Raw genomic sequence first — 26,537 nt, 5'->3', positions numbered from 1 at the left:
TGAGAGGGTAATCTAAATGTTACTCAAAGCAGCAGAAAGCAGAGAGGAGGAAAAACTCCCAGCTTGTTTATGAGGTGGAAGAGAAGATGGTGAGGAAGAGAAGTTCTGTGTCAGACACGGTCCTGGAGGCAGACCCAGCCACGTGACATGCTGGCTAGGCTGGGTCCAGACTGAAAAGGTTCGTCACGTGCACAGGTCACAGGGATGCTCTCAATGGCTGCAGAGAAAGCATCAGGTAGGATTCAGCTTCTTTCATGATGAAACGTGCAGCGGATATGGCACCCGGGGAGCCTCCCCAGCCTGGTGTGGGGGCCTGGCAACCACCGTGGTTCACGGAGAAACATTCCCTGTCAAGTCAGAACTGAGACAGACGGCCACGGTCACCACCTAGTCAACCCCACCTTGGAGGCCTCGACCACTGGGACAGGATAAGGGAAAGAAAGAAGACCCATACAGACTGGAGAGGAAGGAATGAAACCAACCTGTTTGCAGAAGATATGTCCACAAAGAGAACCCCAAGAACTGAGTCGATTCAGTGGAATTTAGGAGACTTTTGCAAGGTGTCCAGATGTAAGATCAACGCTCGGCCAGCTAAGAACTAAAGGCCCACCACAGTTCTGTGTAGCCGCAGAAAAGCGAGCAGCACCGCGCGTCGTGGCAACAAAGCAGAAGGTTCCTGGGGTGAAACCTCACAGACGTGGCAGGGCTTCGTGGAGAGCTTACAAAACGTGCGTGGAACCCTCGCAGAAGAGCGAGACCAACACTCACGCACAGAGGACTCGACGTGATGACACGTCACTGTCCCCACCCTGGCTCACAGTGTCAACGAGATCCAAGCAAAGCCCACGGAGGGGCTGTTTCCGGACCACCACGGGAAGGAAACCACTCAAGCCCCGGAGCCTGCCTGGTGGAGTCGGCCTGTGCTGAGTCCCCCCTGCGCCGGCCACCGCAACACGCGTCACCGGGCAGATGCATTAGTGACTCAGCACCCGTGGTGTGCGCCGCGGTTCAGTCACCCAGGCACCCTCCGCAACCCGGAAGGGAAGCAGGCGTCTAGGCAGACCACACTGTCTGGACAGCTGGGGCACAATGAGCCCCTCCCACCATTCAGGGCAAGTTTTCCATCAGCTCTTTACCGGCAGGACCATCTGTGCCAGCGGGCCTTCCCAGCCCAGGGTCAGGCCTGCTACTTTCTGCCCGGGGCACCCCACAGGACAGGGGCACAAGCAGCGAACGAGCGTGTGGAAGGATGCTCAGCTTCACTGATATTCGGAGGAAGGCGAGCGAAAGTGCAGCGAGATGTGACTTCCTGCCGACGAGACTGGCAGAATGGACGGTGAAGCAGCGACCGCGAGTGTGACCTGTGTGTTGTCACCCAGCGGCTCACGGGATGGAGCCCCGAGTGTGGTTCTGAGCTGCCTCAGCACCGCCGCTCCAGGACTGAGGGGCTTCCTCCTGGGCCCTCCCGGCCACTGGCCAGCCCCTTGGGCTCTCCTTCTGCAGGGCCTCCACGGGGAACCCCAGCCATGTTCCGAGGAGCTTGGCCACATCACAGCATGGCCCACCAGTGGCCTCTTTACCCCTGCAGACCGGTCCTCAGTGCCCTAAGTCTACCAGATTAGCAGATCAGACCCAGAGACCCCAGAACCGCTCAGAAATCACTTCCCGGAGACTCTTCTGGACGCGCTTATCTCCCCACGTCTATCCGTCGGGGTCCCCAGAGCAGCAGGACCGCCTGGAGGCACACAGAGACCTGCTGCAAGGAGCCAGCCGAGGACGCAGGTGGCGGCGGGGGCTCCGTCGGGGCAGACTCTGTGCCACTGTCCGTGCGTGCACTTGCTCCTCAGTCTGGCTCCTGCCAGGGTGGCTGCCCGGCCTGGCCATGTGCCCCCCAGCTTTGCTCAGGCCACGCCCGGGGAAGCCACCACTGAATGCTGGCATCTTCCTCCATCCAGACGGGCTGAGAACCTCCCCAGACATCACGCCCCAGCTCTTCTTTGCTGACGGCTCTTCGCTCAGCAGACTCCGTCCTCTCACACTTGAGCCCAAGCAGCAGGAGGCCCAGGGTGCACCTCAGTGCGGCTTGGCTGGCGCCCCGGCTCATCCTTGAAAGGTCTACTGCCCGCAAGCGTGGATACAGCGCCCGGGCCTCTGCCCCGCGTGGCAGGACCCTCCTCCCTTCCCTCACCAGCAGTGCTGCCTTTCTTTAAAAAATGTTTGAGTGTTAACAGCGCTCATCATAGGAGTCAAAACCCACAGTACAGCCCTTCTATACCGAACAGCCAGTTCATCCACTCAGGGGGTCTGGACGGGAAACGCGTGATTGGGAAAGATCCATGGAAGAGAAAATGTAAACGGCCAAAGGGACACAGCAGCTCCCACGGCTAGAGACGTCCTCTCCGGAAGATGCCCTCAGGGCTCCCGCCGCACCCAAGACCATCACAGGTGTGAGAAGTGCGCAGTCGCCCCCGGCCCAGAATGCTGCCCCCAGCACCGCTCGCGGGTGGCAGTAAACCGTCCCACCCCCGCAGGGTGGGCACTGAGGACGAGGCCCTGGGACCTCCGACCACAAGGCTGAGGGGACAAGTTAAAAGCCTCACGGGAGACGTGGGTAAAGTCCGTCTGTAACGCAGGGGCTCGAGCTGCAGCTCCAACCCCAGGAATAAGCACCTCGGTCCCCCTCTCACACCCCTTGGGAGGGCCCTGGGCCCGTGGCCTCACGGGCTGCGATGTTCCAGGCGCCGAGGTCTGAACCCCCGGCTCCGGTCCGCCCCTGCTCTGCTGCCCCCTCTGCTCCGTCTGGGCCGTCGCGACCCCAGCACTTCCCCAGCCTCTCCGGCTGCTCCATCTCCCGCGTCTGAGGCATCATCACAGCAGCGCTGCACCCCTGGCTCCCAGATATACTGATTTTCTAACGTGGCCACAGCCACTGGAGCATGAACTCACACTCAGCTCTGTGGGGTGGGAGCGGGCGGGCCCCAGGGGCTCACGCACAGGACCCCCGGTGCTCCGGTGCCGGCGGCCCGGCTCTGGTGACGAACCCACTTCCAGGCTCCTTCGGTGCCGCAGGATCCAGTCCCGGGGGCTGCTGGATGGAGGTCCGTCTCCTCGCCCTGCGGCCCACACCGAATCCTTCCTGTGCTTTGAGTCTGATGATTGCCTTCCGTTTCTGCTGTCAAGGGCTCACGTGATGACACTAGCTCCACCCATATAATCCAAGGTCCTCCCTCCGGGGCGGCCCCTTTGAGGTCAGCTGACAAGTAAATCACACCTGCAACTCCCTTGGGCCGCATCATGTAAAACTTCAGAGGGTAACGTGGGAGTGCGGGTGCAGACTAGGGGCCAAACCCTGCCTTCCGTCTGCTGAGACCGGGATACTCTCGGGGCCAGTTGGGAAGGCCCCTCCTCCCTGGGTCCCGTGACCACTGACGCCTGGTCTGCGGTCCTCGAGATGCCAGGCTGGCCGTCCTAGTCTTGCCCCCATAAGCTAGAAACAACCCTGGTTGGGGACAGAGGGGTTTCCGACAAGGACGGCATCCAGAGCCACCCGAGGCACGACCACATCCTCCTCCCCTGGACACCAGGACCAAGCGACCGGAAGAGACGGCTGTGAGGGGCCAGGGCTGGGGAGAGTGGACATCCTCGCACAGACGTGGGGCTGGCACGGGAGGCTCCCGGCTTCCCCCTGCAGCCCCGGGCAGATCCCCTCTGCTCTTCCGGCCCCAGCTTCCTCATTACTGGGGGTGGGGGCTGCTGGGAGGACCCGGCTGGCGGTGCGGAGTGTGGAGGGAAGGGCCACTGCTGACGACGCCCCACAGCTCTGCAGTCCCAGGGTCCTTGGCCAGCTCTGTGCTCCGGCCACCCACCTGGTGAGCCTGGGGACCCCTTCCAGAAGAATGTGTTCAAATTCATAAAAGAAACCACATATTAAAAGCCCACGTTGTGACCCGGCCTCCTCTACGCTCTTTCACGGCTGCACGAGTCACAGCAGACGAGAGTGGAAACAGCCCGAGCGTCTGTCAGCGGCCGGGTGGGTGGATCCGCTGCGGTCCACCCGATGGAACGTTATTTGGTGGTAAAAAGGAGTGAAGCGCTGACAGACGCTACAACATAGCTGAGCCCGGAAAACAGCACGCTTGTGAAAGAAGCCAGGCCCGAAAGGCCGCGTGCGCGAGTCCACTGACATGCAGTGTCCGCAACAGGCGGCTCCCCGGAGACCGAAGCCAGGCTGCCAGGCGCTGGGGAGGGGGCGCGGGGGACAACTTCACGGGTGAAGAAAGTGGTTTAAGATCGACTGTGGCGATGGCTGCACAACTCTGGGAACGTACAATAAACGTGCGGTGCGTAAATCACATCTCAGGAAACCTGGTAGAAAACGCTTACCAGCCATGTTCTAACCCCTGCATTCTGACAGCCCTGCTGGGGTTTCTGCAGGGCCCTGGGGGGTTCGTGCCTCCAGCGGTGTTGTGAGCACCTGCTTCTCGGAGGAGGGGAGGGCCTCACGGGCACACAGCGTTTCCAGGGGCCAAAAGACAGCGAGGGGGCCAGGACTACCCTGAGTCTGCCTGTGTCAGGCCACCCCCCAAAGGATCCTCAAGGGCTCCAGGCCTGCAGACCACAGGTGCCGGAGCCATAAATGTCTCCACCCCGGCATCCAGGGGGTCCTGCCCTCTGCCCTAGTGGCGCGGGGGTCCATGCAGCTGGGGCCCTGTGGCCACCCCAGACACTGCCCCCTCTGCCAGCGGACGCGGGAGGCCTGCTCACCTCGGCGGCCCTGCGGTGGTCCTCGCCCGTGGCCAGCACCAGCACGTCGATGCCCAGACAGCGGAGTCTCCGCGCCAGCCCCTGCAGCATGCTGTCACACACCACGCGGAAGGCCCTGGCCGGGACCTCGGGGGCCGCGTCCTCACCCGCGGGCACCTGCAACACAGCCCCGCTCAGCAGCCGTGGCCCGTCTGGCCCACCCTGGACCCGGTGGGGAGCGAGGGTCCCACGGGCCGTGAGGTCAGCTCGTCCTGAGCAACATGCACTCAGTGCAGAAAACAGCAGAGAAGCTGGGCCCCAAGGGGAGCCGGCACACCTCTCCTGGGGGGGTGGTCGTGTGCACGCTGGAGCAGGGCCTGGGTCCCTGGGGCACACGGGGACACGGCCAGAGGCTGCCCTAGACCTTGGCAGGGGGCACGCCAGACCTGGTGTCAGGAGACCGTTGAGACCCCTCCTCCTTTAGGAAGCTAACCCGCGGCTTTGCTCTCCTTCCTTCCCGGCAGAGGGCCCAGCGTGCGGGACACAAGCCCTCTGGACGGCTCTCCCCGACACCCCACACCCACACCGGTCTCCAACCCTGTAAGGCCCCAGTTCTAAGGACAGGGGTCTCCCCGTAGGAACTGTGATAAGGAGTCCTGGCGGGCTTCGCCTACCTGCTGGGGTGAGGTCGAGGCCTTCTGAAGGGGCGGCAGCTCCCCAGGCCCTGCTCTCTCACCGCGTCCCAGCCTCAGGCTCCTGGCCAGGTCCCCCGACAGGCGGAAGCGCGCAGGCTCTCTGCACAGAGCCCAGTACACCTCCAGCAGGCAGTAGGCATCAGCGGCTGGGACAGGCAAGGTCAGCCTCAGCCTCCAGCGTGGGGACAATCGGGGGTGCGGGGCAGGGGTGCGGGGGCGCCCACCTGCGTAGACCAGCTGCCCCTCGCACAGAGGCCGCCGGTCCCAGTTGGAAAGCTGCTGCGCCTTGTCCAGGGGCTTGCCCAGCACCTGCTGCACCAGGAGGCTGAGGCCCCGCGGCCCTGCGGCCCCATCCGCACCTGGGGCTGGCCTGTCTGCTGCCCGCATCTGCAAGACAGCACCCCTCGTGGGTGAGGGGCCCGCCGCAGAGGGAGGACGGCCACCGCACGTGCCTTGGCTGCCCCACGAGGAGCCCTGGGGCAGGCCCTGTGTCCTCCATGGAGGACAGGGCCGCAGGAGAAGAGCGCTGGTGGCCAAGGCAGGCTGTGTCAAGGTCTCGGGGCCGTGGTTACCCGCCCACTGGTCAGCTCTGGGGCCAACGCCTTAAGCCCCAAGGGTGTGTGCTGAGAGCTCCTGGGGTGGGGGGTGGTAGGCAGAGCCGGGCTGGTTCTGGGGAAGCGTGGGGACGTGTGGTGACACGGCCTCCCTGGGGGACCCTGTGTCCCGGGTCCCTGGTGACCTGTGGCCAGGGAGCAGGGCCGGGGCCAGCCCAGAAGGCATAGAGAGCCCGAGGCCGAGTCCCGGCCCGCAGACACCCCGCCAGCCTGAGGTGAGACCCCTGCCCCGGTATCGCTGTGCAGGCGGCTCAGCACAGCAGGGAGCCCCCCACCCCCAGCATCCCCCCAACGCTGACCTGCCTGTGCACCTGCAGCAGGTCCACGCTGCCCCGCAGCTGCTTCTCGGCCTGGGCCAGGGCCGGGCAGGAGGCACCCAAGCTCCGCAGGTCCCCCGCCAACCCATAACCTGTGGGCGGGGGCCGTCGCTGTGATGGGCACCCAAGGAAGGGGCCCTGGCCTCACCCTGACACCCTCCCCTGGGCAGGCAGGGCTGCGGCGCGGGGCCGGGGGCTGCGCTCACCCAGCTTGGTGATGGAGGGGTCCGCGAGCAGCCGGGACACCAGCCGGAAGAAGGCCTGGGGCGCCTGCCCTCCTGCTGGACTTGAGAGCCGGGGCAGGTCCAGCAGGAACACGCGGCCCTCCACGGCCACCTGCATGAGCGACGCCCGGGGCCGGCCCCCGGCTCCGAACGAGGGCCTCCACTCCAGGTCCATGCCGACCACCTGGCCGGGCTGCAGACAGAGGGGCTGGCGTGAACGGCACAGCCAAAGACCGGGAGGAGGACACGCCCACCTGCCTGGCCGCCTGAGGGTTGATGTCCAGGGGAGGCGGCCTCTGTGGGGAGAGCTGGACCGGCCCTGCGAGTGCCCACACAAGGAGTCGAGTGCCACACCGATGCTCAGGTCCACACCGGGCTCAGGACTCAGGCCCGGAGTCCTTAAGCCAGAGCGCCCGGTGTGGACAGAGCCCCAGGAGGCCTTGGTGAGCAGCCCCCGAAGCCGGCTGCCTGCGGGAGTCAGGCACCCACCTGCAGGAGCTCCTCCTGGTGCCTGGCCAGGTCCTCCCACGAGGCCAGGAAGTGGAGGTGCTCCCTGGGGATGGGCAGCTGGTAGTAATCGTCCTTCCCGTCCTCCAGAGGGGCCTCAGCCGTCCTGCGGAGGAGCAGAGCTGCAGCACCGCCCCCACCAGGGCACCCCACAGCACAGCCCGGCCTGGACCCTGGGGCAGCGGAGTGCTCAGGGCCCGCGCGTGGGCCGGGGTCTACGCGGTCTGCTCCCCACGCCTCTGCCCTCGCAGACTGCAGGCGGCCGGGTCCTCAGGCCCCTGGGAGTATCTGGCCGGCTGAGGGATCTGGCCATGGGGTCTCGCTAGCACCCAAGGGGCTGATCCGCCTGACTCCTGCTGTGTGTCTGCATTCTGCCTGCGCCCCTGCTCGGCTCTCCCGCGCTTCTAATTCCCAAACCACCAGCACGTATGACTTATGGCCACTTTCGAGGGCGGGGGCCCAAGGGCGTCCTCCTTGTGGGCCTCTGAGCCTGGGGACGCTCACCTCTCCTGGATCCTGAGTTGGCGGAGCTCTGCGGCCACCGAGGCCGGGAGTCGCTCCTCGGGCAGCAAGAGGTCCAGGGCACACTGGGCGACCAGGGCCGTGTTGTCGTGAGATGTCAGCAGCTGCAGCAGCTGCTCCTGTAGCCACTGGTCCTGCCCGACCAGGCCCTGGGGGACGGGATTTGGGCTGCTCGCCTGGTCTGCCCCAAGGGGTCGGGCCCATCCAGGCAGCCCCCAGACCCAGGTCTGCCCCTCAGACTGGCCCTGCATCCCCCCCTCAGACCCCAACCCCCGCCAGACCCGGCCCTGAACTTCCCCCTAAGACCTGGCCCTGACCCCGACTCAGACCTTCGTCCTGACCTCCCCCATCAGACTGGCCCTGCATCCCCGCCTCGGACACCCCTCCGCCCCGCCAGACCCAGCCCTGATCTCTCCACCCCTCGGACCCGGCCCTGACCCCGACTCAGACCTCGTCCTGACCTCCCCCCCTCAGCCCCGCCCTGAGCCCTTCATAAGCAGGTGGCTGTCCTCTGAAGACCAGCAGTTCCCATGACTGAGGTTCCATGGTGACCGAGCTGGCTTGAGCCAAGGTGCTGAGGGGCCTGGACGTGTCAGAGGGAAGGGCCGCCATCCTGAGCCCACGGCCCGTCTTGCTACCCACTCCGCCTCGGCCTTTCTCCGCACGCACGAGCCCCCACCCAACACCGCGGCTCTGCTCAACGGCCTGCTCCCGGGCCTGGGACCCGCACCGCCTCCCTGAGCACGGTCTGCCCCAGCCCTCACCACCAGCATCTCCCTCTGCACCTCCTCACCCCTGCCCCTGGGCGGCCGCGGTGCCGGGGGGGGTGAGGCCACGGAACAACCCTGCACCCACTGTGCCCTCAGGGAGGCAAGGCCCGGTGTGGGCGCAAGAGGCCCACGTGGCCCACAGGGTCCCGACGGCGGTGGGGTGTCCGTGTCTGCGAGGCCACGGGTCGCTGTGGGCCCCACCCTCCTGAGGAGTCCCGGCTGGCCGGCAGGCGGGGCCACCTCCCCACACGGCTCTGTCCCCAGCAGCCTCAGGCCGTCCGTTTCCCGCAGGCCGCGGGTTCCCACGTGGACAATACGTGGAAGCCCCTCACATTCTTCAGGATGTCCGCTGCCCTTCCGGACGGCTCGGCCTTGGCACCCAGGAGGGACCGGCCTTCCGGGCCTTGCCTGGGGGTCCGCGTTCCTCTCCGGTGACTCACCACCCCTGCCCGGTCACTCCGGGGGCGGCTCGGCACTGCCCTCCACTGGATGCCACGCAGGCACCAGGCCCTGCACGTGCGCTCAGGAGGGAGGGGGCCCCCCATTCCACTGGCCACTGCAGAGCTCCTGTGCACACGGCACCCGGGACCCCCAAGAGCCCACCCTTCTCCCAGGCCGATTCACCTGGGGCTGGGGATAGCTCTATACCTGCGATGACCCCCACTCCAGCTCTGGCCTGAGGACAGAGGCTGCAGGACGACACTGTCATGGGGTCGCAGTCCGGCCCTCCGTGTCCCCACATCACCCCAAGTGGCGCCTGCCTCTTTCTCGGGGTCTTCAGTCTCACCAGGCCTCGGGGCCCAGCGCCATGGCAAGCAGGGCGCCTGAGGATGGTCTAGAATTTCCTCTCGGTGAACCTCTCCTCATCCAGCGCCTGAGAGCTCTGTTCACAAGTGGTGAAGGAGGGTCCTGGACCCCCGGCCGCTCCGACCCTGCCCCACGGTGGGGGGGTGGTCCTTGCACACTGGGACCCTCTGAACTCACCTGCACATGCTCGGCCCAGCTCTCCCGAGATACGCTTCTCTGCAAAAGTGGACACCAGCGCAAGCCTTTCTAGCGGCAGCCCCAGGAGCACAGCAGCGGGCCTCGCTTGGAGCCCCTCTCCACCCCGGGCCCCAGTCCACACACCTCTACCAGTCTCTTGTAGCACAGATACCGCAGGGCGGCCAGGCGCTGCTGGGTGATGACGTTGGGACACAGGTCTGAAAGAGAGGGCGGGCTCTGGGCAGGGCTGGGACGGAGTGAGTACGGGATGGGGCAGGGGTCGGGGCTTGTGTGGCTCTGCCTGTCTTCCCCCTCCCCTCTGCCCACCCCCCCGCCCCACCCCACGGGCAGCCTCCATTCCACCTGCATCAGAGCGGCCCTCCCAGCCCTGAAGGAGGGTGCCCCGCCCCCATGCAGCACCCCAGAGCCCTCCTTGCGCCCTCCGCCCGCACCTGCCGGGCCCATCCTCCCTTTGGGTCTCCTGGACGCCCACCTCTCAGGGTCTTCCTGCCTTGTCTCCAGGCAGCTGGTGCCTTTGCTTCCTGGCCCCCCCAGAACGTGAGTTTCTCAAGGAAGGGGTGGTCTTGCTCATGTGTTCACAAATTATGCTCACCTGTTGGCCTCACCTTCATATTCTGTTCAGAGCCCAGGGGGGCCTGGGAAGGGCACCCGCTGTCCACTCACCCGCTGTCCACCATCCACTGTCCACTCACCCGCTGTCCACCATCCACTGTCCACTCACCTGCTGTCCACCACCCGCTGTCCACCACCCGCTGCTGTTCCTCCCTCCTGGGGCCAGCTGTCCTTGCAACCTGGTGGTCCGGGGGGGATGCTGACCACAGAGCCTGCCCACCCGCACCTCCCAGTGGGGGCCCGGCCTTCCCCGGACCCTGGCCAGGACCCCATGCTCTCGAGGGGCACGGCCGCCCCAGCCAGGACCGCACAGCCAGCACAGGGAGCACCCTGGCTACAAGGACGCTGTCCGAGCACACAGAGGTCGGGGCTGCCCAGAGGCCGGGTCCTGCCAGCTGCCCCCCAGCCTTCCCTCCCGCTTCCTGCCGAGGCAGGGACGCAAGACCAGAGGGCTCCAGATCCACGGACGTGCCCCACAGGCCGCTCGGGAGCCTGGACGAGACTGCAGCAGGGAGGGAGGGACGGATGAACAAGTTACTCAGGGCAGGAGGCGACGCTCAGGACAGAGACAAAGGTGTCGAAGCTGCTGCAGAAGCAAGTCTCGCTCGGATGGAGACAGACAGACACCAGCTTTCCTGACATTTCTACAAGGCTGTGCATCATTTTGCCAATGAGATACTTTGTCAAAATCCTATGGGTACAGTATCGCATCGACAGAAGGCACTCAGGCCGCAGTCTGCGCTGATGGTTCATCCAAACCCAAACATAAAGGAAAAGGTGCAGATGGGTCAGGCCCAGCCACCTGCCAGACGCTGCCAACTGGAAACGCAACCCAAACGTGCCCTGCTGACTCTGCCCAGACACTGGGGCCTCCACCGGGACCCAGGCCTGGGGAGGGCGGGCTGGGGGAGCTCAGGGCTGAGGGGTGAGCGGGCCCTACCCTGCATCGTGTCTGACTCTGTCCTCCCAAGGAGGGCATGGGGTCAGTCCACGTGGAGGCCCACGCTGCAATGGTGGATGCCCAGCGAGGACCATGGGGGGCGTTGGTGCCCCTCCCTCTGGGGGGGCAGTTTTTAGGACGTTGGAAACGCTGGCCTGTGTTGTCTGAAATTAGGAACTGCCAGGTCTACTGAGAAGAGGCAGCCCTGCCACCGTGAGGCCTCCTGGCTGGGACAGACCCCGGAGCCAGCTGGGGGGCGACAGAAGGGGCCTTGCAATGCATATACCCGGGAGGGGGCCTGGTGGAACCTATTTCCCCAGCAGGGCTGCCGGCCGAGGCCCCACGGAAAGAACCTGCCGCTGCCCTCCTGTCCGCACTCCTGGCCCTCCGCACGATCAGCAGGGAAGGCCCCACCTGAACCGCGGGCTCCGGGCACTCAACTGCTCCAGCCTCGGGCCGGCCGAGACCTGTCGGGTGGGATGGACCCTCCCCAGGCGGGCACGCCCTGTCCTGGGAAGCACGCAGCTAAGGCCAGCCTGAGGCCGCCAAAGGCTGCTCTGGCGCCAGGCCTGGCCCACCACGGCCATGACGTGGCCCCTGAAGTCAAAGGATGGTGTGCCAGGGCTGCTGGATGGTGAGCTGCCCCCGCCACAGCCCTCCCATCATGCCTGGCTCTGTGGGCCTCCTGCCCACCTCCCTCCCCGGCCCTCGAGGCTCTGGTCCTGGTCCTGGGTGGGCGGGGCCCTGCCTCAACCAACCACCACCAGCCTTGCGGGAGGCCCTGGCAGCCGGGGCCTGGATGTCCCCACCTCATGTTCCCACGGGGCAACGCTCCCAGAGCTCCCTGACTGGTGCCCAGGGCAGGTGTGCAGGTGAGCCTGGAGGCCCCTGTGCCTGGGTCAGGGGTCCCTCCAGCCCACTCGCTTGGCTTCAGCTCAGGGCCAGGTCCCCAACTGCAGGGCGGTGGACGCAGTCCAGTCTTCCAGGCCCCTCAGAGCCCAGCACCCCCCAGCGGTCTGCGTCGCTGGGACCTTCCTCAGAGCTCCTGAGTCTAGAACTCACCCTCTGGGTTTTAATCAGCAGCCTGAGGGGGGCTGGCTCCTTCCTGCCCAGCCAGGCCTCTGAGGTGGGCTCCTGTGTCTCGGGTGCAGTGCCAACCCCCGCCCCCACCGCCAGTGCAGCCCGTGGCCCTGGCTCCCAGGGCCCTGATGCACCTGCGCCGCTGGCCTGGGTGGTCCCACCCCTCCTGCTTCTCCCTTCTGTGCACGTGGTGCCTCCAGAGGGGCTGAATCAAAACCTGTCAGTGGGGATGTCCCTGGTGGCGCAGTGGTTAAGAATCCGCCTGCCGATGCAGGGGACGCGGGTTCAAGCCCTGATCCGGGAAGATCCCACATGCTGCAGAGCAACTAAGCCCGTGTGCCACAACTACTGAGTCTGCGCACCACAACTACTGAGCCCATGTGCCACAACTACTGAGCCTGCGCTCTAGAGCCTGTGTGCCACAACTACTGCAGCCCGCGCACCACAATTACTGAAGCCCGTGCACCTAGAGCCCCGTGCTCTGCAACAAGAGAAGCCACCACAAGAAGCCCACGCACTGCAATGAAGAGTAGCCCCGGCCTGCTGCAACTAGAGAAAGTCTGCGCGCAACAACGAAGACCCAACGCAGCCAAAAATAAATAAATATATAAATTCCTTTCTGGAGGCAGGCAGCTTCATCAGATGATTTCTCAAGGTTGGCAGGTGCAAAGTTAGCCTGCAAGTAAGCAAGGCAGACAAACCAGACGAGGACCAGAGACAGTGCTGAAGTTTAGATACAGACCATAACACAGCCAGGAGCACGGTACTCAGAGACAGAAAAAACAAAATCAGAAATGTCTTCAGGCAATGGGAAGGCATACAAAGGGAAACAGCAGATCTGAAAAAGAACCAAACTATAAATTCCAGGGCTGAAAACATAACAATCGAAATAGAAATAGTGGATGGATTTCATAGTACGTTGGATACAGATGAAGAGAGAACTAGTAAAGTGAAAAAGACAGCAGAAGCAGTTACCAGGATTAGACAACACGGAAGAAAAGGGATGAAAAGTATGTAAGAAACGTAAAATACATGGAAGATATGGGGACTCAATGTACATTCAGAGTCCCAGGAAAAGAACAGAGGGAAGACAGGGGAAGGAGACAACATCCGAAAGAGGTAATGACCGAAAAGATTCCAGAGCAGATTGAAGACACCGATCCACAGATTCAAAAGCCCAATAAATCCCAAGCAAGACAAATAAAAAGAAATCTGTAACTAGGCTCCTCACAGTGAAACTGCAGAACACCAAAGACAAAGAGAAGAGTCTAAAGGTATCCAGAGAAAAAGAGACATTACTTTCAGAGGGGAGAAGTTAGATCTCTTCCCAACAACACATTTCAACCCAGTCAAAGGACTGACATCATACCAAGCATGGTCCCTGATCACAATGAGATTAACAGACCATACCAGAAAGATAACCAAAAATGTCATAGCTTGGAAATTAAAAACACACTTCTAGGGACTTCCCCGGTGGTGCAGTGGTTAAGACTCCTCACCCCCAATGCAGGGGGCCTGGGTTCGATCTCTGGTCAGGGAACTAGATCCCACATGCCCGCCACAACTAAGAGTTTGCATGCCACAACTAAGGAGTCTGCCATGCCGCAACTAAGGAGCTCTCGAGCCTCAACTAAGGAGCCCATATGCAGCAACTAAGGAGCCAGCACAACCAAGAAAACAAACAAAAGAAGAAATGAAACATACTTCTAGTTAGTTCATGAGTAAAAAAAAAAAAATTATAATAGAAATTTAAAGTGTCTTGAGCTGGACAATAATAAAAATAATACATATTGAAACTTGGGGAATATATTCAAGAAGAAAGAAGGGAAAGATTCAGTTTAGTGGGATGAGCAGGGCATACAACAGACAGGATCAAAAAACCAAAAGCAGGGCAATGAAAGCAAAAATCAACATATGTGCGACATCAAACAAAACCTGCACAGCAAGGGAACAATCAACAAAATGAAAGGGCAACCTTCAGAGTGGGAGAAAATGTTTCCAAACCACGTACAGATAAGGGGTTAATATCCAAAATATATAAATAACTCATAAAACTTAGTAGCAAACACCCCCAAATAATCTGAATTAAAAAGTAGGCAGGGGAGGGCTTCCCTGGTGGCGCAGTGGTTGAGAGTCCGCCTGCCGATGCAGGGGACACAGGTTCGTGCCCCGGTCTGGGAGGATCCCACATGCCGCAGAGCGGCTGGACCCGTGAGCCATGGCCGCTGAGCCTGCGCGTCCGGAGCCTGTGCTCCGCAACGGGAGAGGCCACAGCAGTGAGAGGCCCGCGTACCGCAAAAAAAAAAAAAAAAAAAAAAGGGCGGGGAACTGAAGAGATGTTTTCCCAAAGAAGACACACAGATGGCCAACAGGCACATGAAAAGATGCTCAACATCACTAATCAGGGAAATGCAAATCAAAACCACAATGAGACATCACCTCACACCTGTCAGAATGGCCGTCATCCAAAAACCAACAAATAACAAATGCTGGCGAGGATGTGGAGAAAAGCGAACCTTAGGACATTGTTGGTGGGAACGTAAATCATTGCAGCCACTCTGGAAGACACTGTAGAGGTTCCTCAAAAAATTAAAACTGGAACTACCGTACGATCCAGCAATTCCACTTCTGTGTAGGTATTCAGAGTCTATGAAATCACGCTCTCAAAGAGATACCTGCACCCCTACATTCACGGCAGCATTATCCACAACAGCCCGGACACGGAAACAACCTGAGTGTCATCGACAGATGAGTGGACAAAGAAGCTGAGGTGTAAATATAAAATGGAACATTACTCAGCCATAAAAAAGAAGGAGTCTTAATGACAGTACCTTTGGAACCGTAAGTGAAATAGACAAACTCCCTGAAAAAAAACCCCACAGCTGACGAATCAATAGTCATGTTTCCACAATGAAAAGCAATCCAGGTTCACAGGCCATTTCCCCTCAACTTCTCAGGAAGAAAGAATTCCAATCTTAGACAAACACCCTCAGTGAAAAGAAAGGACAGGCCGTCATCCACTGCGTGTTCAGAGGCCAGCTTAACCTCGTACACAAAGCCAGAAACAGACATTTCAGGAAGGCGAAGTCTGAATCCAGCTTCAGTTGGCAAACGAGACCTAGCAGTCTACGTAAGTGGCAACACAACCCGGCAGAGATGGGGCCATGGCAGGGATCCAAGATTCATTTAACGTCATATAGTCAATCAACCTGATCCACCCCACAGACAGACCAAAGGGGGGAAAGCATAGCATCAGCCCAACAGGTGCACAAAGAGTATTTGATAGAATTCCACATCCGTTCCTGCTCAACACTCTCACGGGCCAGGAAGTGAGAAGGATTTCCACAGTCTCACACAGTGAAGCTATAAAACACTGTCAGTAAGACTGCTCCTCTGAGAGGGTGCCCGTGATCACCAAGGGGGAGGGGGCAGGGGGCACGGTGTAGGTGTGGCCTCGGTGGTCCTCACCCACGGGGCCCAGACTCCCAGGGGCACCCCAAGTGGACAGATGCTGAGGGGAAGCAGGGAGGAGACGGGAAGGGAGCTGGGGGTCGGTAGACCCCGGTCCGCCTGAACCCCCGGCGGCACCAGCCTGGCACCCGCCCCAGCGCAGGGCGTGGGGGCCCCACTCACCAGGGTCCAGGCCATGCTGCTCCAGCAGTCGCAGGACCTGCCGACCCAGCGCTCTGGGGCTCAGCCTCTCCAGCCTCAAGGTCGTCTGCGGGTACCTTCTGCAGGAGAGAGACACGGCTCGTGCCCAGCAATGCTTTCTCTCGATTAACGCATCTCAAGATTTTACTTTTCATCAATGTCATACACGTGCACAGTTCAAAAGCCAAGTCTTCTTCCAAGGCTCAGAGAAAGGCAGCACGTCAGCACGCCCCTCCTGCCGCCAGTCACCCGCACGACAGTTTTGAGGTGGTCTACATTTGCCCCATGTTTCCAAGAACCACTTTGTATTGTGGCCTCTCGATGATTCAGTTTTAGGTGTTTTGTACGATGTCTCACCACAGAAGGCTCCTCTCCCCAGACAACAGCACCCACGGTTCCAGTTAATTGGGCACAAGCAGCTTCTACCATATCACGATGGTGCAAATACAACTGGCGGCTAGGCCACAGCCTCCTCTTCTCTGTGGGTTAATCCTTGCTGGTCTGATTGCTTCCTTAGCCTCCTGTCCTGTGGACAGAGCCCACATCACCCTGCGCCCCTCTCCCCGCCACTGGCTGCTCCCAGGCCCCTGTCCATCACCGTCCTGGTGGCCCTGCACCTCGCCTGTCCCTAGGCCAGGGCAAAGCGGCTCTGCAGGCGCCTCCCAGGGGCGAGGCGTGGACCTGGAGACGGTGCCCTAGGCCTCACGCTGGACTGCGTCTGGCTGGGCTGAAGCCTGCGCCAGCACTGCTCCTGGAACCGGTCTGACTCCTGCTCTTTCTGAGGGTTTAGGGTCCTGGTCCTCAGTGTGGGTCTCTCTCCATCCACCCAGGACTGGGTCTGGAGTGAATTCCTCCATGTTTTCCCTTCTTTCTGGAATTCCCATTATTTGGATGTTGGGTCTTCTTGACAGAATCTGCCATTTTTTTAAAAAAACAAACTTTCCTCTGCTTTTCCTCCTTTGTTCATTTATTTTGTATGACGTTGGGAAGATATCTTCAAGTTTATCTTCCAAACCTTTTATTGAGACTTTCATTCTGCCATCACGTTTTTAACTGACAAGTCTGTTCTGTATTCCAAAGGCGCCCTCTGTATAGCTCTGGTGTTTATTTCAGACACAGAAACTCTCTACAGGCCTACAGCTTTCGTGTTTGTTTTTAAGTGATTTTCTGCTTCCTCTAAGCTCCAGATAGGCTGGCCAGAGGTCTCAGAGCCCTGGCTGTGTTCCCCTGCTCAGGGGGCTTTTCTGGGGGATAGAAATCGTCAAAACTGATTCTAAAATTCATATACAAGTGCAAAGGGCCCAGAATAATTAAAAACAACTTTGACCTAGAAGAACAGCATTGGAGGGCTAACCCTGTCTGACTCAGGACTTGCTGTGAGGCTACGGCGGTCAGAACACGTGCCACAGACAGAGCAGAAGAGGACAGAGAGACCCACACATATATGGACACCTGACAGAGGCACAAAGTCAACTCTGTGGGAAAGGACAGTTTTTTACAACAAATGCTGCTGGAACAATTAGACATCAGCTGTTAAAAAAAAAAAAAAAGAACTTCAATCCACACCTAGCACCCCATATGAAAATTCTCCAAAAATGGGCCATAGATTGAAATGTAAAACCTAAAATTATAAAACTTCTAGAAGTAAACAGGAGAAAATGTTTGTGCCCTAGAGTTAGGCAAAGATTTCTTAGCTATGATACTAAAAGCATGATGCAAAAATTTTTTTAATTTATAAACTGGACTTCAACAAATTAAGAACTTTTGTTCTTTGAAAGATCATTAAAAGAATGAGAAGATGCACCACAGGGTGAAACGTCTGCAAATAACATGTCTGTTAAGGGCCTTTAACCCAGATTATATTTCTAAATCTCTCAAAACTCAGTAATGAAAACAGTCAACCTAATTAAAAAGTGTGTAGGGACTTCCCTGGTGGTGCAGTGGTTAAACTGCGAGCTCCCAATGCAGGGGGCCTGGGTTCGATTCCTGGTCAGGGAACTAGATCCCACATGCATGCCGCAACTAAGAGTTTGCATGCCACAACTAAGGAGCCTGCCTGCCACAAATAAGACCGGTGCAACCAAATTAAATAAATAAAAATTTTTTTTTAATAAAGTGTAAAAGATGGAGCAGCTAATTCACCAAAGAAGACACACAGATGGCAAATAAGCAAATGAAAATACACTTTACATCCTTAGTCATTAGGGACTGCAAATCAAAAGCACAAAAAGATACCACTCCACGCCCATTAGAACCGTGGACGTTACAGGCTGACCAGGCCGTGGGCCAGCGAGGATGTGGGGCTGGCGATTCTCGCCTGCTGCTGGAGGGAATGGGAAACGTGCAGCCGCCCTGGAAAACATTTGACGGTTTCTCAAAAAATTAATCCACACGCATCACATGGCCCAGGCATCACACTCCAGGGTGTTCACCCAAGAGAAATGAAGACACACGTCCACGCAAAGCCTTGGGCATGAATGTTCGCAGCAGCGGTGTGTGTAACAGACAAAACCTGGAAACCCCCAAATATCCATCGATGAGTGAATGGATAAGCAAAGCGTGGTGCAGCTACACGCGGCAACACCACTCGGCACTAAGAAATGAAATAACGTGGATGAATCTCAGAATAATTGTGCTGGGGGACAGAAGCCAGATGACAGAACTCCGCTTACATAATGTACCAGAAAATGAAAAGGAATCTACAGTAACACAGAGCAGATCAGCGGTCCTCAGGGGGTGGCGGCGGGGGGTGTGTGTGCTCAGCACCTGGACTGTGGTGATGGTTTCGTGGACACGTACATACATCAAAAGTTACAAACTTACACACTCCGAACAGAGTTCATTATATAGTAATCATACTTGAAGAAAACTCAGAGAAAAATGATGCTTGCTGTAGTTTTCTTTTTATTTTCAGTACTATCCTTTACCCGATAAAGGAAGTTTCCTTACATTTGTAGTTTGCTGAGAGTTTTTATCATAAATAAGGTTTGAATTTTATCATTTTTATATACGTTGAGATGCTTACATAGTTTTGTTATCTAATCTGTTGACAGGGTGAATGCCGATGGATTTTTAAATGTTTTACCAACCTCACGTTCCTTAAATAAATCCCACTAGATCATGGTGTATAAACTTTTGAAAAAATCGATTTTACTTTTTTTAGGGCAGTTTTAGGTTCACAGCAAAGCTGAGCAGACCGTGACACACACTGTCAGCATCTCCACCAGATGGTCCACGTGTCACAGTGATCAACCCACCTGGACACGTCATCCTCACCCACACACAGTCCATGGTTTACCTTGGGGTCACTCTTGGTGTCGCACATTCTATGCGCTTTGACAAATGCCTAGGTACCCACGATTACAGTGACATACAGAGTAGTTTCATTGCCCTAAGAATCCTCGGTGCTCTCCTATTCGTTCCTCCCTCCCCATAATCCCTGATTCTTCTATTGTCTCTATAGCTTGGCCTTTTCCAGAACGTCATACAGCTGGAATCTCACAGCAGTAGCCTTTTCAGATTGGCTTCTCTCACTTTGTAATTTGCATCTAAGTTTCCTCCCTGTCTTTTCACGGCTTGATGGCTCATGTCTTTCTAGCTCTGAATAATATTCCATTGTCTGGATGGACCACAGTTTATTTATCCATCCAACTACTGGAGGACATCTTGGTTCCTTCCAAGTTTCGGCAACTATAAATAGAGCTGCTATAAACACTCAAGTGCAGGTTTTTGTGTGGACAGAGGTTTTCAGTGTCTTTGGGTAAATACCAAGTGGCGCGATGGCTTGGTCATATGGCAAGAACGTGTTTAGTTTTGTAAGAAAGCACTAGACTGTCGTTCAAAGTGGCTGCAGCACTTTGTATTCCCACCAGCAGTGATGAGAGTTCTCGTTGCTTCACATCCTCGCCAGCACTTGGCGATGTCAGTGTTCTGGATTCTGTCCATTCTAATAGGGGTGTCATGATAGCTCGTTGTTTTAGTTTGCATTTCCCCGAGGACGTACGATGTAGAGCATCCTTTCATGTGCTTATCTGTCATTCGTGTATCTTCTCTGCTGAGGTATCTGGATCTTTGGTCCGTTTTTAAAATCAGGTTGTTGGTTTTCTTTCTTTTCTAAAAAAATTTATTTATTTAATTTATTTATTTTTGTCTGCGTTGGGTCTTCGTTACTGTGCACGGGCTTTCTCCAGTTGCCGGGAATGGGGGCTACTCTTTGTTGCGGTGCGCGGGCTTCTCACTGGGGTGGTTTCTCTTGTTGTGGAGCGCAGGCTCTACGTGTGCAACTTCAGTAGTTGTGGCTCACGGGCTCAGTAGTTGTGGCTCGCGGGCTCTAGAGCGCAGGCTCAGTGGTTGTGGTGCATGGGCTTAGTTGCTCCGCAGCACGTGGGATCTTCCCGGACCAGGGCTCAAACCTGTGTCCCTTGCATTGGCAGGCAGATTCTTAACCACTGCGCCACCAGGGAAGCCCATGGTTGTTTGTTTTCCTACTGCTGAGTTTTAAGGTAACTTTCTATGTTTTGGATAACAGTCCTTTATCAGATGTGTCTTTGCTAATATTTTCTCGCACTTTGAGCTTGTCTTCTCATTTTCTTAACTCTTTAATATATTAGTTGATTTGATTGCTAATACTTTCTTTAGTATTTTTGCATCTGTGTTCATGAGATACACTGCACTTTAATTTTCCTTTCTCCTAATGTCTTTTTCGAGTTTTGGTATCAAGCCTTAAACTAGCTGAATAAAACAAGTTGGGGACTTCCCTGGTGGTCCAGCGGTTACGAATCCGCCTGCCAATGAAGGGGACATGTGTTCCATCCCTGGTCCGGGAAGGTCCCACAGGCAACTAAGCCCGCGTGCCACAACTACTGAGCCTGCGCCCTAGAGCCCGCAAGCCGCAACTACTGAGCCCACGTGCTGCAACCACCGAAGCCTGCGCACCAAAGCCCATGTGCCACAACCACTGAGCCCACACGCCTCAACTGCTGAAGCCCGCATGCCTAGAGCCTGTGCTCTGCAATAAGAGAAGCCACCGCAATGAGAAGCCTGCACACTGCAATGAAGAGTAGCCCCCACTCACTGCAACTAGAGAAAGCCCCCGCGCAGCAACGAAGACCCAACGCAGCCAAAAAAAAGAAAAAAAAGTTGGGATGTGCTCTTTCTTTTTACATTCTCTGGAAGAATTTGTGTAAGATTGGTACAATCTCTTCCTTAAACACTTGAAGGAATTCACTAGTGAAGCCATCTAAATCCATAGTTTTCTTTGTGGTGAAGTTTTAAACTACAGATGCAATTTATTTAATAGATATAGGACTATTCAAATTTTCTATTTTTTCAGTTTTGTAAGTTGTGTTTTGCAAGAATTTGGTCTGTTACATCTAAACTGTTATATGTATTTGCATCAAGTTGTAAACAACATTTATTACCATTTTAAAGTCTGTAAGGTCTGTAGTGACGTTCTACTTTTCATTCCTGATACGGGTAATTTGTATTTATCTCTTTCTTTCTTAGCATCTCTTTATGATCTGTGCCTAAATCAATTATTTTATTGGAAGTTACAAAATGGTGATTTCTAACTTTATCATTCCTTTCTATTTATTAGCTGACATACCCCGTAAAAGAGTTTTCCTCCCTGCCTTTGAGCATCACTCCAGACTCATGCATTTTTAAAAATATTTATTTATTTATTTATGGCTGCGTTGGGTCTTCGTTGCTGCACACAGGCTTTCTTTAGTTGCAGTGAGCAAGGGCTACTCTTCGTTATGGTGCACGGGCTTCTCTTGTTGCACAGCACGGAGCTCTAGGCATGTGGGCTTCAGTAGTTGTGGCACACGGGCTCAGTAGTTGTGGCTCGCAGGCTCTGGAGCACAGGCTCAGTAGTTGTGGCGCACGGGCTGAGTTGCTCTGCGGCATGTGGGATCTTCTCTGACCAGGGCTCAAACCCGTGTCCCCTGCATTGGCAGGTGGCTTCTTAACCACTGCGCCACCAGGGAAGTCCCACAGACTCATGCATTTTTATAAATTTATTTATTTTTGACTGTGTTGGGTCTTCGTTTCTGTGCGAGGGCTTTCTCCAGTTGCGGCGAGTGGGGGCCACTCTTCATCGTGGTGCGCGGGCCTCTCACTGTCGCGGCCTCCCATTGCGGAGCGCAGGCTCCAGACGCGCAGGCTCAGTAGTTGTGGCTCACGGGCCCAGTTGCTCCGCGGCATGTGGGATTCCCCCAGACCAGGGCTTGAACCCGTGTCCCCAGCATTAGCAGGCGGATTCTCAACCACTGCGCCAGCCACCAGGGAAGCCCCAACTCATGCATTTTTAAAAATCCAAGGTATTATGCTCTATTACCATGCTTTTATGCTCTACTATTGTTTTCATTCTCAGTCTACTCCCCAAGGAGCCTTTGTTCCTTTTAGTGGAGAATGGTATCTAGAAACCAAGATCTGGTTGCTAGGTGTGCTCACTGCTAGGGGATGTCATCGCTTCTGAGCCCTTTCAGAGCATAGCACGAGGACATTTAAAAGAATCATGAAATATCCACGTTAAATCTAACTCACGGCCCCCCCCCCCCACTCTCCACCCGTGTGTCTCCCCTCTTCCCCGTCCGTACTGCTCCACCTATATTTCTCTCTCCTTTTTAATGCATAATAAAAGCAATGGCAGCAACACAACATGTGCCTGGCCTGCTGCTTTGTTCACTTCGTAGGGTGTGAAGTCACGACAGCCCTTTGAGACAGAATTAGTCCCATTTTAGGGACGAGGAAAACACCCAGCTCCAGGGGAGGGAGGGTCCAGAGAGGCCTGCCGCCAGAGCCCAAGGCCTGACTCTCAAGTGAGAGGGTCCGCGCTGCAGGGCACACGGACAGGGCGCCCAGCCCCGCTGCCTGCTGAGGGACAGGTGGCCAAGGAGCCTTGGCAGTCCCAGTGCACTTCCCCTCAGCCACCCCAGGGAGGTGGGAGGAAGCCCTTCTCCTTCCAGATGCCCATGCTCAGGGGACGCCCTGGGGTCACACGCACACGCACACACGTGGGCTCCCTGTTGGCATGCTGCCTCTTCTCTGTAACTGCTGGGACAGGGTTCACAGCAGGCGCTCCACAAACATTTATTACATGAAGGAAGAAACGAAGGAACCAGTGAATGGATAGGAGATATGACTTGCAGGACTGCGTAAGGAAGGAGTCCCTGTGGAGAATTATTTGTGCTCATCTCAGAGCATTAAACTCTCTCACCCGGTGGCTGCCAGCCCGACCTCTTGGCTCCCGAAGCAGGTCCCTTGCCCACCTGGCCGGGGCTCACCTGGAGAGGTGGTGTGGGGTGTGGGGTGACTTTCCCACGTGCCTACTGCCCCTGCCAAGTCCCTGCCCCCACCCCACCCCGGGCCCCCGTGGGGCTCACCTGGCGACGACTCTGATGTCAAAGCCGGGCTGGCACCAGGAGTCCATGAGGGCCAGCAGCCTCCGCTGGAGGTCGGGAAAGCCATCCACGTAGCGTTCCACGAGGTCTGCCTTGTCCTGGAGGAGCAGGGGGAGGCACATCTACGGGGAGACACACCTTCAGGCTGCAGCCCCACTGCACCCGAGACCGCGGACTCACTTCCAGCCCAGTGCAGGGAGTGGCCAGAGCGTCAGAACCAAGCGGCCTGGAGGCTGCTCCACGCAACCTGCCTCCCCGGGGAGCCTGGGGGCCCAACCGAGTGTCTGAGGACCTCGCGAAGCCCCACGCCCGGCTCACGGCCTGCGCCCCATGCTCTGCCCCTGCACACACACACAAGCCCCGCCGCTCCCTGGGCCCCGTCCCTGGGGGGCTCTGTGGTCACCCCATCTCCATCGGGAAGGATGAGAGGCTCCAAGACACAAGGGGGCTCCTGGAGGGGCCCCATTGTCCCCTTGTCTTCACCGAGCAGGGTGGGGTGGGCAGGATGGAGATCAACTACCGGCCATGGCCCTGCTGGCCCAGAAATGCCCATCACGGGCAAGACGGCACCAGCACGTGGCCTGGCACAAGCTCACAAGACCCCCAAGCTGCCTGAGCCCTCAGGGAGGCCCCGAGGGAGCCCCTGGCCGTGGTGTTGGGCACTGGGACATACGGGCCACTCCCCTTGAAAGAACCAGCTCTCGACAAAGCCCCCTCCCAGTGGCCCCTGTGGAAGACCCCTCCTCACCTGCCTTCCCCTCCCCCAGGTGGTCACATAGGGCAGGCTGTCTGGAGCCCAGATTGGACAGAGGCCCATCTGCCAAACCAGGGCTCCAGGTGGGCGGTCCTTGTGGGAGCCCCCATTCTTGAGAACCCTTCCAGCCACCCCAGAGCAGAGAAGGAACGCCTGGTGAACTCCTGGCGATCGGCCACTTTCTGAGCACGTTACACCAATGCCTGCTGACCACACACAGGCCCTTGCTGGCCCCTCCCTTCCCCTAGTCCTGGACCCTCCTCACATGAGCAGGTAGTCACATGTGACCCCTGCCCTCCAGCGCCCTGGCCCCAGCCGTGTGGGGCGCAAAGCTCAGGGCTCAGTGGGAGGGACCCTCCCTACACCACATTTCTGGAGCCCTGGAGCTGGAAGCTACGCGGTTTGCATGAGAATGACCCTTACCTTCTCAACATCAAGATCTGCCTGCAGCCGCAGCTTTGCGCCCAGCACGATGGCCTGGGAAACAGAGGGACCGGATGACACTGGGCCTGGGGGACAGGCGGTGCCACAGGTGGGGGCTCCCGCCCTTCTGCAGCCCCCACTCCCACCCCGTCACCGCCCAGTCGCTGCAGGCACAGCCACGGGGCCGGAAACCAGGCAGTGCTCCAGCCTACAAGCCCCCCTGTGCTGAGCCAGGCCCCGCACGCGGTGGGGTGGGTGGAACGACCCCTGTGCCCTCCAGACTGGGGTGCGGCCTGGTCGGGGCCGCAAAGTGCGAGCTGAGCCAGGTGGCCTGGGTCCTGGCTTGCTGACGAGAGGGTGGAGGACGCAGAGGGAGGGACAGAAGCCCCCATCACCTAGCCATGGGGCCTGGACACGGTGCACACCGCTCTCCCCACGTCTGCTCTTGCTGCCCCACTCCTCCCGGGAGCATCCCCTCCCACCATTCACAGTGCCCACAGCGAGGGCACTCTGTGCGCCCGGGAGGCCCGAGGGACTGCGGCGGCCCTGACACGCGGGGCTCCTTCAGGCCTCTGAACCCTTTCCACAAGCCACACCACGTGCCCCAGTGACTAGGAGTCGTCGGATGGGGCAGGCTCGCTCCAGGTCCATGGCAGCGGGACCGGCGTGGTCGTGCATTGGGGGCATGCAGAGAGCTGCCCCAGGAGCCACAGAGCAAGAGGCTCTGAATCCCCCCACCCCCAGGCAGCCCCTCATATGGGGCAGTGGGCACGCTGGGCGGCCTGCCCTACACGGGGCGCATGACCCTCCCCCGACTCAGCAGAGGAAACGGCGCGGCCCTGGGCGCCCGCACGTAGCACAGGCCGCTCTGCTATTAATAATTTCCATACGTCGTGCTCCCATTATGAGCAAAAATAACTAGCCGGGCAGCCCGGCCCCGCCCCCTGCAGCTCACAGAAGGCCCAAAATAGCGGCCTGGGAAAGGCTGCTCCGGTGGAGGCCTGGACCGCGCGGCGGGGGCGCGGGGCTGGGGGGCCTCTCCCTGCGCGGCACTGACCCGGCGCCCCGCGGCCTGGCCGGTGTCCAGGAGCTCAGCCTCGGCCAGGCCCCAGGGGGCCCAGGGCCAGGGGAAGGGGGGTGCAGGGCTTGGGCGAGGGGGATAAAGCAGAAATGGGGGAGGGGCTGGGGCGGGGCCAGGGAAGGAGCCAGGGTTGAGGAGAGGGTGCAGGGCTTGGGGGAGGGGCCCAGGGCTGCGGGCAGGGCGCAGGTGCCACCACGTGGGGGCCTTCCTGGGCACCACTCCAGCCTCACAGGATGGCACCGACCTCTTCTGGACGGGAAACCCCCAAGAAGTTGAGGGAGATCCGGACCCTCATCCAAGAAGGCCAGAGTGCCCACACTGGCGGCCTCACACACTTTATTCAGAACCTGGGGTGGTCAGAACCCCGTCCCCAGTGTCCTGCATCTGCTGGACCCTTGCCTGGCTTCCAGGCTACTGAAGGGCCAACATCTGGACCTGGGCTTGGTCGGGCCATGCCACGGTCGGAGAAGGGGCCGTGGGAGGGACGACTGGGGGCCTGGGACCCTCCTACCCCCCAGATCAGGCCCTGGGCAGTGACCTGGGAGTGGGGAGGGGAGGGGGCAGCGAGGTGAGCCCCTTGCTTCTCACCACTCTGCTGGGCTGTCGGCCTCCATCGTCTGAGGATCCAGCTCCTCAACAGGCCCCCCCCCGTCCCCCTCCCCATGAGGGGTGCACAGCCCTGGCCACAGGACGACACTGTCAGAGGGTTTGGGTCCCCTTCTCTCTGCCTGCTTCCTCCAGGGCAGCCAGCCTCTATCCAGGCCAGGCTGGAGCCTCTGTGCACCCAGGCTGCCCTCTTTTGGCCAGGCAGCCTGCGTGGACACTGAGGGGTGTGGCCAGAGCATCCAGGGCTGGAAGGCCATGGACACCCCCAGGGACAGTCTGGGAAGTGCCCTTGTCCTGCCCCCGCAGCCCTGGGGAGCTCCGTAGCCTGGAGGCTGGGGGGCACAAGACGAGGAGGGGGACCGTTTGGCCTCACCCGGCCACGGGAGGGCGCCCTAACTCCATCGGGGGCGGCCACGGTTACCTGGCAGCAGAACCTCCTCTAGGAAGCCCCCGGCCTGGACTCCACCTTGGATCTATTGGGCCTGGCTGAGAACTGGATTCTGGTCACTTCTCAGTCTGAGCTTCTGCTGAGGGGCCAGCAGGCCAGGCTGCCCACGGCTTACCACCGGTCACGTGGCCACGTGGGGGGC

The 26,537-nt window shown here is 58.6% G+C and overlaps 1 protein-coding gene across 11 annotated transcripts in view; it reads right to left on the bottom strand.

Moving 5' to 3' along the window:
* Window positions 1-26,537, bottom strand: part of EXD3 (exonuclease 3'-5' domain containing 3) — a 76,477-nt gene that overhangs the window by 20,237 nt on the left and 29,703 nt on the right. For 9 of the 11 annotated variants that reach the window (XM_067742503.1, XM_067742510.1, XM_067742504.1 and 6 more), the window contains 12 exons: window positions 24,261-24,314; window positions 23,066-23,205; window positions 15,663-15,760; window positions 9,521-9,594; window positions 9,377-9,415; window positions 7,605-7,771; window positions 7,083-7,206; window positions 6,576-6,786; window positions 6,352-6,461; window positions 5,663-5,825; window positions 5,418-5,584; window positions 4,765-4,920 (listed from right to left, as the gene is read on the bottom strand). In XM_067742503.1, coding sequence (XP_067598604.1) covers window positions 4,765-4,920; window positions 5,418-5,584; window positions 5,663-5,825; window positions 6,352-6,461; window positions 6,576-6,786; window positions 7,083-7,206; window positions 7,605-7,771; window positions 9,377-9,415; window positions 9,521-9,594; window positions 15,663-15,760; window positions 23,066-23,205; window positions 24,261-24,314 — 1,503 coding nt within the window. The remainder of the gene's footprint in view (window positions 1-4,764; window positions 4,921-5,417; window positions 5,585-5,662; window positions 5,826-6,351; window positions 6,462-6,575; window positions 6,787-7,082; window positions 7,207-7,604; window positions 7,772-9,376; window positions 9,416-9,520; window positions 9,595-15,662; window positions 15,761-23,065; window positions 23,206-24,260; window positions 24,315-26,537) is intronic. The other 2 variants (XM_067742513.1, XM_067742514.1) reach the window with 1 other exon arrangement.

Source organism: Pseudorca crassidens, chromosome 7, assembly GCF_039906515.1.
Source record: "Pseudorca crassidens isolate mPseCra1 chromosome 7, mPseCra1.hap1, whole genome shotgun sequence".
Classification (NCBI taxonomy): Eukaryota; Metazoa; Chordata; class Mammalia; order Artiodactyla; family Delphinidae; genus Pseudorca; species Pseudorca crassidens.
Note: the sequence above shows the minus strand (reverse complement) of the source record. Positions and strands in the feature narration are given on the sequence as shown.